This window comes from Gorilla gorilla, chromosome 13, assembly GCF_029281585.2.
Source record: "Gorilla gorilla gorilla isolate KB3781 chromosome 13, NHGRI_mGorGor1-v2.1_pri, whole genome shotgun sequence".
Lineage (NCBI taxonomy): Eukaryota > Metazoa > Chordata > Mammalia > Primates > Hominidae > Gorilla > Gorilla gorilla.
In genome coordinates, this window is record NC_073237.2 from 94,811,712 (window position 1) to 94,825,097 (window position 13,386).

The 13,386-nt window shown below is 48.2% G+C and overlaps 1 protein-coding gene across 2 annotated transcripts in view; it reads right to left on the reverse strand.

Moving 5' to 3' along the window:
* The window catches only part of GABBR2 (gamma-aminobutyric acid type B receptor subunit 2), a 420,187-nt gene that overhangs the window by 204,861 nt on the left and 201,940 nt on the right, over window positions 1–13,386 (reverse strand). For both annotated transcript variants that reach the window (XM_004048340.5, XM_055350040.2), the window contains exon 4: window positions 1,121–1,222. In XM_004048340.5, coding sequence (XP_004048388.2) covers window positions 1,121–1,222 — 102 coding nt within the window. The remainder of the gene's footprint in view (window positions 1–1,120; window positions 1,223–13,386) is intronic.

Sequence of the window (13,386 nt, forward strand, 5' to 3'; positions counted from 1 at the left end):
AAGGCAACTGCTCTAAGCTGCTACCTGCTCTGACTGGTGTAATCTGGGACCCACACAAGACAGAAGGGACGTATCTGCAGTTGGCATCTGGGGTCTCCATGCTAATGACTTTAAGTGAGGGCCTGAAGGAATGGAGGAGAGGGAAAGAGGAATTTGATAGCTCTGATGACACTGGCATCTGCTTACAAACCTCCAGGAAGTCCCCAGGATAAAATATCAAACTTCTAAGCTTGGCATTCAAGGCTCCTGGGAACTGACTTCTGTTTCAGCCTCCCTTCTACCCCACTCCAGGTACTTCTGCCTCTGTGGAATTCCTGCTGATCCTAAGCCATGATGAGCATGGCTACCCTACCCTCTGATCTTCCCTCCTACCGTGCTGGGCTCCTGTAGGAGGGGATCCCTCTCTTCCTCCTCCACCAAATGTTGTCTCTTTTTGGAACCTTGTCTGAGCACTCTCCCCAGGTGGGATGAGTCACTTCCTCCCTTTGTTCCCAGGCCCCTTTGTTCCTGTTTCCCCTGAGAGGTCTCTGTCTTCTTCATCATGCTGGGAGCAACCTGAGGACAAGGTCAAGGCCGATGATGTCTATGAGCCCAAGAGAGGGTCTGGTGCATAAAAGCTGTTTGAGAGAGTATGCAGAATGAATGGACAAATGAAAATTAGAGACTGACTGACAACTGGGGAAACTTCTAGTTGACCCTTTCTGTTCCTAAAGAGAGTATCACCGGATAGGGGTCAGGAGCCTGGGCTTTCAGTTGCAACAAGAAGACTTCTTTGCCGTGGGCTTTCTGCAAGACAGTTCCTCTCTCTGTGACTCTTCAAAACAGACATGACAATCATGTGTGCCCTGCTTGCCCCTGAGGCTGCGTTGAGAGATATAAAACCATCAGGAAAGTGCTCAGTGGCTGTGCACCTGCAGCCAGCACCTCTGGCCAGTGTTGGACAGCAAGGAAGGGAAAGCCAAGGGAAGCCAATTCCTGGGAGCTTCTCCTGTCTGGGATGCCTAGGTGGAAATGAACTTGAGACCCAGACCAAACTTGAGGCTCTTTCATAGTCAGGTAATTTGGGCACCCAGGGCATTGAGATCAGTCTGCCATTCACCCTGTGGCTAGCCACACCTACCTTCAGCTTTTTGACACTGGTACAGGGATCGTTGGAGAAGCTCTCGGTGTCTGAAATCTCAATGTCCTCGCCATACAGAACTCCAGTCAGGTCATTCCGCACCTGTCAGCAAAGAGAAAGCAGAGGGTGGGTGTGCTGGGGACCACAGGAAGGGCCAGTTCAGAGGGCTCACCCTGGGGAAGTCAACTGGGCAAAGCGATTTTCTCTACCGACAATGCAAAGTGAGTGGTTTTGTTTTACATTATTAACTAGACCGCCCCACGAAAACTTGAGGATCCCCCAGTCCCACCCTGCAACTGACACATGGATACAAGGAGGCCAGACAGGGAAGCGACTTTCCAAGATTGCCCAGGGAGTTCCTGCAAGAGTCAAGATTAGCACCTTTGCTGGTGTTTCTCCACCACATCACACTGTCTCCAAATCAGGCTATTCAATTGTGTCTTTGTTAATATTTTGCACTATTTATTTGCAACATTATTTCACTTTTATGGTGAGGAAATAGCTAAGATATTCAAAGACAATATAGAGTAAAGGAAAGAGGAAAGAAGTATGGAACCTGCCTATGATGTTAAACGTAACTATGTGTCTACTCACACTCAGAATGAGGAATATCTATGGATGTGAAAAGCAAAGGGCTGCAAACTCCAGTGTTACCAGGACCAGCCAGTGTGTGAACTAGCCTGTGTGGAAGGATATTACAGAATGATAGGGCTGGGCGTGGGCTCACACCTGTAATCCCAGCGCTTTGGGAGGCCAAGATGGGGGGCTTGCTTGAGCCCAGGAGTTCAAGACTGCAGTGAGCCGTGATCACGCCACCGTACTCCAGCCTGGGTGACAGAATAAGACCTTGTCTCAACAGAACAAAACAAAACAAAACAAAAGACAGTAACAGTTGGTTGCTGAGTTAGAATGTGGGTCAAGGGTTACCAGACCTTCTGATTTTTGGGGGGAGAAATCAGAAATTTAGACTTTTAAAATATAAAATCCCCTAATTTTTAAATGTTGATACTATTTTGAATTTAAAAAAAAAAGAAAGTAAGGATCAAACCAAATAAACTTAAAGTCTGTATCTGGCCTGTGGCCATGGCTGTGCACCCTCTGACATATAGCAATGGAAACTGGATTTTGGGTTTTAGTAGCAAGAACTAGGCTGGGGTTAGGGGATCCAGCTTCCAGGTCCTGCTCTATCACTGACTTGCTTGTGACCTCAATCTCTCATGTGATTCTTCCCTTCTCTGGGCCTCAGTTTCTTCCGCTTTAGGAGATGCTTAAAGCACTTCTTGTTCACACCCATTAGCATGGCTATTACCAAAAAGCAAAACCACAAGTGTTGGTGAAGATGCGGAGAAACTGGAACCCTTGTGTGTTGCTGGTGGAAATGTAAAATGCTGCCACTGCTGTGGAAAACAGTACGGCAGCCCCTCAAAGAAATAAATATAAAATTACATGATCCAGCAATTCCACCTCTGGGCACGTACCCAAAAGAATTGGAAGCAGGGACTTGACAGACATTTTACACCCATGTTCAGAAGAGCATTTGTTCACTGTAGCTAAAAGGTAGAAGCAGCCCAAACGTTCACTGCTCAATGAATGGATAAATGAATTGTGGTGTATACAGACAGTGAAATACTATTCAGCCTTCAAAAGGAATAAAATTCTGACACGTGCTACAACGTGGATGAGCCTTGAAGACACCATGCTATGTGAAATAAGGCAGACACAAAAGGACAAATATTGTATGACTCTATTCATATGAGATACTCAGGTTAGTCACATTTATAGAGACAGAGAGTAGAATGGTGGTTACCAGCAGCTGAGGGAAGGAGGGGGTGGGGAGTGATTGTTTAATGGGCACAGAGTTTCAGTGTGGAATGAAAAAAAAAGTTCTGCAGATGCAGTGGTGATAGTTGCACAAACATGTGAATATACTTACTGCTACTGAACTGTACCCTTATAAATGGCTAAAATGATAAATATTCTGCTATGTATATTGTACCACAATAAAAAAGAACTTCTTATTTCAACACTTGGTGGATCCTTGTAATGTATACATCAGAGCATTTTGGATAATCTGGCCCTAAATGTCACAGGATGGTCACCACCAAGGAAGGGAGACAAAACAGATTGTGATGGGAGCTGCCATCTTTTATTTCTTTGACAGAAATATGAAGCAAATGGAGCAAATGTGAACATGTAATCATTCTGGCTAGCAAGTCCATGGGTGTTTATTTTATTCTGAACATTTGAAATGCCTTGTGATCAATGTTTTGTAAAAAGAAAGACGCTGTCACAGTCAGGGTGATCCTTGCCCATCCGTTTTTACCTCAATTTGATGGAAGATTGGTAACTAGTCAATGGGGGGAAAACGTTAACTTTTCCATTAGAGTTTATTTCTGCTGTCTCAAATCCTTTGGATACAGGTGGGTCCCATGATGAGTTTTGAGCAGCACGAGGTGTTGTGGAACAACAGTCATTATTAAACAGGGAAAACGTGCACATGTGGCCCTCCTGGGAGGAGCTCAATGTGTGACCTCCTGGAAACCCACAGTCTAGCCTTGGCTCTCCACTTGCATGGCACCCACATTCCAAGAAACTACCCAAACTCTCAAGTCTCAGTTTTTACACCTATAAGATGGGGGCAATACAGCAAGTAGCTCATGGGGTTGACTCAAGGCTCAGCAAAAACACTGAAGATGTGGAATGGCTTTGTAAACTCTAAAGTTCTACACACCACTTAGAAGTTGGAGTGATCATTCCCAGGCAAATGGCAAGGCATCAAGGCTGCAGTAGCTTGGGTATCCACATGTGTGTATTAATGTGTGTATGAAAGCTATATATAAACATGGCAGAATAAAATGTTTTATAGGTGGTCAGAACTCAAAACGAATAGACAAAACACACCCTAGAGGTCATCTCATCCCTCCCCTCATTTCACAGATGAGGAAACTGAAGTGTGATTCCCAGTCCTGGCTGGCTCTTCTGGATTCTGCCAGATGTGGACAGTTTCGGAGGCCCGATGAACCAGAACAGGCCAGAACAGATGGTCAGTGAGGTCAGCCACTCACCGCCCATAATCTCAGCACCAAGGAGTCTATGCTCACCTCAAGTATTTATCCTAATGGACTTTCTGGGGAAAGCAAATGGAGGCAATCAGTAATATTATACATGGCATTTTAAAGTGACAAAAGCATGGAAAAGAAATAATGTAATAGATCTTCCTCACAAGGAAAAAAAATTTACATGCTCCTTAAGTGGGTAGAAAGACCCTTTAGTGCACTGATGGAAGATTTACTAAGAAAATTTATAAATGCCTAGGTTTCCTTCTGGAACTGCAGTTATCTCTTGTTTAAAACAGAGCCAGGCCAGGTGCAGTGGCTCACGCCTGTAATCCCAGCACTTTGGGAGGCCAAGGCGGGTGGATCACCTGAGGTCAGGAGTTCAAAACCAGCCTGGCAAACATGGTGAAACCCTGTCTCTACTAAAAGTATAAAAATTAGCCAGGCAGTAGTGGCACGTGCCTGTAATCCCAGCTACTTGGGAGGCTGAGGCAGGAGAATCACTTGAACCCCGGAGGCAGAGGTTGCAGTGAGCCAAGATTGCACCACTGCATTCCAGCCCGGGCAACAGAGCAAGACTCTGTCTCAAACAACAACAGCAACAACAACAACAACAACAACAACAAACAAACGAAAACAAAAAAAACTGGAGCCAATATCTTGCCATTAACTACATTTCTGCAAAATTATTTCCTTTTTTCTATTAATCTCCTTTATAAAAATAGAAGTACGTTCTTCTGGGAAAGGAATAACTCTTAATTCCCAATAAAATACACTCACACACACAACACACTCACATACACACACACACACACAAAGAATGGCAGGGGGTGCCCCTGGGGGCCTAATCTGCATATTGGGCCAAGTGAGGCAGCCACCAGGAGTCTGATTTGCTGAAAGCTCTGGGCATCCTGGGAGGGATGGGGAGAGATGGGTAATGATGGGCAGGGGAGGTTAGAAGGCTGCCCCTCACCTGGAAGGGAGCCCCAGGAGGGCAGGAGACACAGATTGACAGGGAGTGAGGAGCGCTGTGAGCAGGCACCAAGGGCTGCTGGAAAGGAGGTAAGGAAGGACTGGGCTCCCTAAAGGCCAGGGCCTCTGGGGCTACCCAAAGGGGAAAACTGTCCCTGTTTCTGGAGCAGCGGATCCAGGACCTGGCCAAGGAACAAATCCACAAGGAGCCGAAAAGACATTTGGCGCGGAGAGAACGGATGGGTCAGAGCCCCTGGAATAAATAATCTGCGATAAGAGGCTTGGAGGCAACAGTTGTTGACTTGACACCTCCTCCCCACCCCCGCTACAAGAACTGGTGTGGCCCATCCATGTGAGTTCGTGCCAGAAAGCATGTCCCTGAAGCAGTGGTTCTCAAACAGTAGCCCCTGCACCAGTAACACCAGCACCATCTGAGAACTTGCTAAAAATGCAAACTCTCCAGCTCTACCCAGAACTACTGAATCAGACACTCCAGGGTGGGGTCCAGCACCCTGTGTTTTAACAAGCTCTCCAGGTAATTCTGATACATGTTTAGAGAACCACATTCTAAACAAAGCAGGATAAGTTTTAAGTAAACGATGATAATTGTGAGAAAAACAATTTTAATGGCTTGGATATTTTCCCCTCGGTTAGGAGACCAGAATGTATTAACTGAGCAAGGCAATTAACAAAGGGTGATTAAGACTAGGAACCACTGCCCCCCCCTTCCCCGCCCCCTGTTCCTTTTTTTTTTAATTAATTAATTTTTTTTTGAGACAAAGTCTCACTCTTTCGCCCAGGCTGGAATGCAGCAGCATGATCTGGGCTCACTGCAATCTCCGCCTCTCAGGTTCAAGCGATTCTCCTGCCTCAGCCTCCCAAATAGCTGAGATTACAGGTGCCCGCCATCACACCCTGCTAATTTTTGTATTTTTAGTAGAGACGGGGTTTCGCAATGTTGGCCAGGCTGGTTTCAAACTCCTGACCTCAAGTGATCCACCCGCTTTGGCCTCCCAAAGTGCTGCAATTATAGGCGTGAGCCACTGCACCTGGCCAGGAACTATTTTTAAAACGTATCACATCTAGAATGAAGGAAGGGACAATCCCTCTCTGTCGTCCATCTCAGACCACACCTAGAGCACTGGGCTCAGTTCTGCTTGCCTTTATCAGGGTAGCAACAAAGTGGTTCACACTCAGAGGACAGTTTTAAGTAAATGATTGATAATCCAAGGCAGGGACCAAGAACCCTTTAGGGAGAACACAGGCACAGGCTGATGGAGAGCGTAAAGGTCACAAAGGGTGAGACCAATCACTCCTCAGGCTCCCATGCAGCTTTGGGAACCAAACAGCCAAATGCAAGAATGTTAATATTTCAACTCAGACTTCAAGTTCTAGGAAGTCGCACATTTTTCATAAAGCTAAGAGCCAGGAGAAATCCATGGCTTTGAGGGAAAGCCAGCAGTGGGGACAGCCTCGCTCATGCTGAGCAGGAGAAAATGCCGCCAGGTCAGATCAGCCGTCTGAACAGCAGAGACGAGCGCGTCTGCCCACAACCTCCCTCCCAGCTGGTTCACGGTGCTGTGGTGAAGAGAGTGACAGGGACTTGTCACTCCAATAAAGCCATCACAATGGCTTCGTTCCTGCAACTGATTGAGCACACAACCTCCGTCCACACACTAGACATGGGAGTGCAGTCTTTATCCATGCCTGCAAGACATAGGGGGAGAAGGGGAGGGGTTTGAGGAGGAAAAGGAGATCAGAGAAAAAGGTGGAAAGCAAATGGAATTGGGAAGGGAGTGCAGGTAAACGGATGACTCGGAAGAATCTTCTCACTCAGCATTTAATTGAGTCCATGTGACCTATTTAAGCCTAATGTGGGTCTGCACTGTCCCATCAGGGAGGCTGGTCCCCACTTCTGAGAAAGCCACAGTGCCACTCTATTGCAAGGCCTCCTCCCTGCTCTGAAGCCTGCACCTCTCCATTAAACACAGAACAGCTGCCAGAGGACGCCGGGTACTGCCCTCTCTCTAGAATCACCCAGCCTTGGGTTTATCAAATCACTGCATGACCCGCCACCTCAGTGTGTGGGCCAGCCTGTGCTCTCCACCCACACTGTCTCTGCTTTAGGGCCCCAAGACTGTATCTGCATGCCCTGCCAGGCTCCTAACCCCTGCAACTCCCTGCTACCCACAGGTAGGGCCAGTGAACCCCTGGCTCCTATGAATCCCCCCGTTTGGCACTGGACACTCCTGCCCTCCATGGATGCAAGGTGAGGGGCCTGAGATCAGGAGCCCTGGGGTGCAGCCCCCAGTCAGCCTGGAAAGGGACCTTCTCTGACCTCAGGCTCTCAATCTGAGCTCTTGCTTCATTCCTGGGACTGAAATTCTATCTCATGCCCAGTCACTGCCTGGCTTCTGGACTTGAGTACCTTTCCGAGCAGCCACTCACCACTTTGGATTTTCCAGAATGGGCTCTGTTTGTCCCTACCAGTCCCACTCCTTCATTCACTCACTTATTCACCCACTCATTCATTTCTGATATTGACATCTCTTCTGTTTCAGGAACCGTCTGAGGTAGGACTGGGCCTCTAACAACCAAAACTGTTCACTGTCCTGGATCTCTGTCTAGTGAGGGCAAGAGGCATTCATCAGCTGACTGTCCCAGGGAATGTGTAAATGTTCACTGAGACAAGGACGCTCAAGTTCAGGGGCAGGCTCCCGGGAGAGGCTGTGGCAGAGAAGTCAGCCCCAGGCCAGGAGGTGGGGCAGGGGGAAGGATTCCAGGCCGAGGAGCAGCATGTGTACTTCCTGTGACGGGAGGGAGCTGGTGGAGAAACTAAAAGAATGTCCTAGCGGGCTTAATGCAGAGCCTAAAGCAGGGCTTGGGGGAGGCTGTCGGAATGAACTGAGAAAGAGGTGGGTGAGGGCAGCCCGGACAGGCCTTCCAGTTCACGTGAAGGATCAGGTCTCGGCCCTAAGCACAGTGGTAACCCATGATGAAGTTTTAAGTGATGGAGTGACATTATTAGAACTATGATTTGAGACAGTTGCTCAGGCTTCTGTGGGACCACTGAGGGGCAGGGACATGAGGGGAAGAGGAAGGGCAGGGAGGGGCTCCAGCAATGGTCCGGGCGAGGGATTCTGGAGGCTAGATGATATGATACGGGAGGTGGCAAGAAGTGATCGGCTTGGGGGTACATTCAGGACAACTAATAATCTGTATTAGTCATCTACTGCTGTGCAACAAATTATCCCAGAACGTAGCAGCTTAAACCAATACACATCCACTGTCCCCCACAGTTTCCATGGTGAGGAATGGGGAGCAACTTAACTGGGGGTTTCTGGCTCAGGGTCTTTCAGGAGGTTGTGGTTAGGATGCTGGCTGGGGCTGCTGTCACCTAAAGACTTTGGGACTACATGTTGGAATCACCTGGGGAGTTTTAGAAACTGCTGATGCCCTAACTGCCTCCTAAACCAATCAGAACCTCTGGGATAGGACCCAGGCATCTGTATTTTTAGAGCTTTCCAGGAGTTTCCAATGTGTAGCTAAAGTGGCTACTGATTGGGGTAAGAGCAACAGAATCATCAAGCTTACAGCTGGGTTGCCAGCCTGTCTGAAAACCCCTGAGCCCCCTGTCCCCATCTCCTCCAGACCCAGGGCACCAGGATTGCTCCCCTGCTCTCTCCTGCCCCCTCTAGTAGGTACATCTCATCTTTAATCCTCAGGCCCTTCTACTCCTGGCCCTTAGCACCCTGAGCAGAACCTGACTATGGCAGAGGAGAAAATGGAGAGAAGGAAAGGAGGCAGGAGGACACGAGAGAGAAAGCAAGAAAGGGAGAAGAGAGAAGCAGAATATTGTTATAGCAACTTGCTACTGCATTCAGACCACGTGTCCCACACAGAGAAGGCTCCCATGGGCAAGTGAAATTCACAGCCAGTGGCTGGAGGCTGCAGAGAGCTCCAGAGATCTCAAGGCACTCAGCTTCTATGGCCAGTAGTTCCCCAGACAACTTCCCTAATGAGGCTACTGCACCAGCAGAGGAACCATCCAGAAAGGCACAGATCCAGGTAAAGATGGGGAGAACCAGGGCTGCGCCACATGCACTTTACAACTCTTTGAAAATTCTAATTAGGTTACGAAATGAACTTGAGAGCAAAGCGAATTCTCAGCTCTCCTATGGAAGCTGAGGTAACCTACTTTGTCATTCAAATGCACTCGCTATATATAGCCATGAATTGTGCCGAAATGTCACTCCTCTTACCTGACTAAAGTGTATAATTATAGATTTACTTCTATTCATTCATGAAATGTGTCTTCACTTGATTAAACAGTTCATTCAAGGAAAATCCATTAAAATATGGAACATGTTAAAATGTGGCTCCTTAGAGGCAGAGGGCACCGCTGTAGCTAAGATGCTAATTAGGATAAACAGGCATTTGAAACACTCAAATCTTTGAATAATTCAGGCCACTTTTACTGGGGCTGGAGCTCCCCAGGAACTGCCATTAATTTAAGCTAATTAAAAAATTAGCCTGGAGAGCGTAGACCAAAGCCGACTTCAAACACAGGAGAGCTGTCATGTAGAGGGGCGGCACCTGGTTCTGCACACCCCCGTGGTGCTGGAGCACCAACAGGTAAGATGGTTCAGGAAATTAGATTTTGGCCCAATGCCAAAAAACCCCATAGGTTTCTAATGACGGAGAAGGTGGCTTTGATAGATAGTGAGGTCTTTCAAAGATTTGGGGCATATGCTTAAAAACTTATCCATGTAGGCCGGGCGCGGTGGCTCACGCCTGTAATCCCAGCACTTTGGGAGGCCGAGGCGGGCGGATCACGAGGTCAGGAGATCGAGACCATCCTGGCTAACACAGTGAAACCCCGTCTCTACTAAAAATACAAAAAATTAGCCAGGCGTGGTGGCGGGCGCCTGTAGTCCCAGCTACGCAGGAGGCTGAGGCAGGAGAATGGCGTGAACCCGGGAGGCGGAGCTTGCAGTGAGCCGAGATCGCGCCACTGCACTCCAGCCTGGGCGACAGAGCGAGACTCCATCTCAAAAAAAAAAAAAAAAAAATTATCCATGTGGTGTATTTCTGCCTGTCCAACCTGATGTGCATTCATTAAGAGAGCATTCCTTTTGAAAAATGGAGCCACCTACTTTTTAGATTTCTACAAATAAATTCGCTCTTAATCATCTGTAACCAGATTTGAATGTAGGTGAAAAAAATGTAAAGGGCAAGTGTGTAACTGAATATGTATTAGATCTGCTACACAAGGGGAATACCTGTACTTGGGGAATGCCTGTGGGTATATATCCAGCTGTATCCAGGTGTGTGTGTGTGTGTGTGTGTGTGCATGTGTGTGTGTGACCCATGCATGTTCACAGTGCAGAGCCAGTGGCTTGAAATGTGACCTCCAAAAAAGATAGGTCTAAGTTCTAACCCTGACAACTTGTGAATGTGACCTCATTTGGAAAAAGGGTCTTTGCAGACGTAATTAACTGAAGGATCTTGGGATGAGATCATCCTGGATAAATCCAATGTTAAGGATTCTTATAAGAGAAAGGCAAAGGGAGACTTGGGGCACAGAGACATGAAGGGGAAGTCCACGTGAAGACAGAGGCAGAGGGTGGAGTGATGCATCTGCCGGCAAGGAGCACCTGGAGCCACCAGAAGCTGGGAGATGCAGGCAAGGATTCTGTCCTAGAGACTCCAGGGCAAGCCTGCTGACACCTTCATTTAGGACCTCTGGCCTCCAGAACTATGAGACAATACATTTCTGTTGTTTTAAGCCACCTAGTTTGTGGTGATTTGTTTCGGCAGCCACAGGAAACTAATACACCTGGGGCAGGTTCCCGTGGAGAAGCCTGGGCTTCCTATCCAATCTAGATGCTCACATCACATGTCAAGGCCTCTGGAATGGAACCCCAGTTTCCCTCTATTTGATGGCACCATTTGTCTGTCCCAAAGATAAATGGTATTTCTTACACCTCCAGAATTACCAAAAGCAGGGAAACAAGTGGAGGACCATACGCTGTGCATCGTGGAAATGTGGGTGCCTGGGACAGGGGCGCTGGTCTCATGGAGCTTCAGTGGAGGGCTCAGGAGTCTGCATCACTGACTTTGAGTTGACTCGCAAAGAGATGACCATGAGTATGGGGGCTGTAACATTTTCTTCCCCATGGACGTGTCAGCTCCAGGAGGGAAGCACTTGGTTTGTTTTGATCTCAGGATCCTGTGTAGTGCCTGGCATATAGTAGGTGCCCAGAATTGTGGTGAATGAGAGCATGGATGAGTGCATGCTGAGGCTGCATCATGGCCACCCACTCTTAGATGGAGGAGGTTAATATTCTGAGCCCACTAGACCCATCTTGAGCTGGTTTCGCAGGGATGAGGCAACTTCGCAAGGGCTGGGCTGCATGCTGAGGCTGAAGACCCAGTCTGCAGATGCAGGGGTGAGTCCCAGGGGCAGCGCTAGCTGGAACTCTATCAGGGCCCCAGTGAAGGAAGAAATCTGGTGAGAGCTGTGGTGCTCTGGGGGCACCCCTGTGGGGACATATGGGGCCTGAGGGCAGCTGGAGTTCCCTGGGGACAGTTCCCTGCCTCCCTCGCAATGGCAGAGAGTGTCAGGCACCTGTGACCTGAGGCCTGCCCAGCTACACACATCAAGCCCTCATGGCAGCTCCTACCTGCTGGAAATCCAGCTGGCCTACATGGCAACTGGGAGCAGAGATCCCACCTGGCAGAGCTACAGGCCCCCACACCCAACCCACAATGCCAGCTCTCAGCACTATCACTGCACTATGAAAGTCCTCCAGAGGGAGGGCAGGGAGGCTGCAGGCTTCTCCTCTCCCCAGCCCACCACTGCTCCTCGGAGGCCTGTCTCCCAGAACCACATACTGTAGGGGAGAAACACACCCTCGGCCCAATTTCAAGAAGGCAACTGGGGCTGCTCTGGCTTTCAAATCAAATCAAATCCCTCTTTTGATCAGCCAGGCTGATGGAAAACTGATTTCTCAGTTTTAGAAATCCCAAAGAATCATCAGTGATGGATAGATTCGTGCCCTTCCCCCAACGATGTCCATGTCCAAATCCCTAAAATATGTTACCTTATGTGGCAAAGGGGACTTTGCAGACAGGATGAAGTTAAGGAGGTCAAGATGAAGCAACCATCTGGGATTATCCTGGTGGCCCAACATGATCCCAAGGGTCTTTATAAGGGAAGGAGGGAGGTAGAAAAGTCAGAGTCAGAGAAGAAATTTGTTCAAAGATGCTCTGCTGCTGGCTTTGAAAGTGGAGGAAGAGGCCAGGAACCAAGGCTCACGGGCAGCATCTAGAAGGTGGGAAAGGCAAGGAAATATTCTCCCCTAAAGCCTCCAGAAGGAACCAGCCAAAATCAAGAACACCTTGATATTGACCCAATGATTTTGAACTTCTGACCTTCAGAACTATAAGATAATAATTTGTGCTGTTTAAAGCCACTAAATTTATGATGATTTGTTGCAGCAGAACAGGAAACTGATACAATAAGCTTTCACCCTGAGATCCCATACATCTTGAAATGCCAACATGCTGTTTGAAGCCTTCCCTTGTTCCCAGGCTAGCAGTGACTTATCCTCTGAACTCCACAGTCCTGGGTTCAAGATCCCTCTTCTCGGCTAAACAGAATGTCCTGAGATCTCACACACCTTCCATCTGGGACACCTCTTGCCCCTCCAGATGCCTAGCACAGGGGCTGCCTGAGGAAGCAGGACCAGGTCCAAGCACCTTTCTTGGATAATGGACAAAAATTTCCTGTTGGGCATCCCCAACCATCAGTCTTCCCTTTGGCCCTCATTTTCCAAGGACCTCACCCACTCTAGGAGCAGTCGGTGAAGTCAGGCTACGCCGAGCTGTTGGGGAATGAAATTAGCTATCAGACCTTATTGCTTTCCTTGTGACAAACTGCCCATTGCTTTAATTGTTCCAGACTTGAGGGACCAAACCAATGTTTACAAAAACGTTGGGTATTAATAAAACAGGGAGGCTATATAGTTAAGATGATGAATAGAAACTTCTATAGGAAATCAGCAATATGCAAAGTGAGCCTCTGACACCAAACTAGAAGACGGATATTAAGAAATCACACCTGAGAGCACCAAAGCAAGCCGACTTCAAAACCATTCCCTGGGGAGGAGGAGCCAAGATGGCCGAATAGGAACAGCTCCGGTCTACAGCTCCCAGCATGAGCGATGCAGAAGA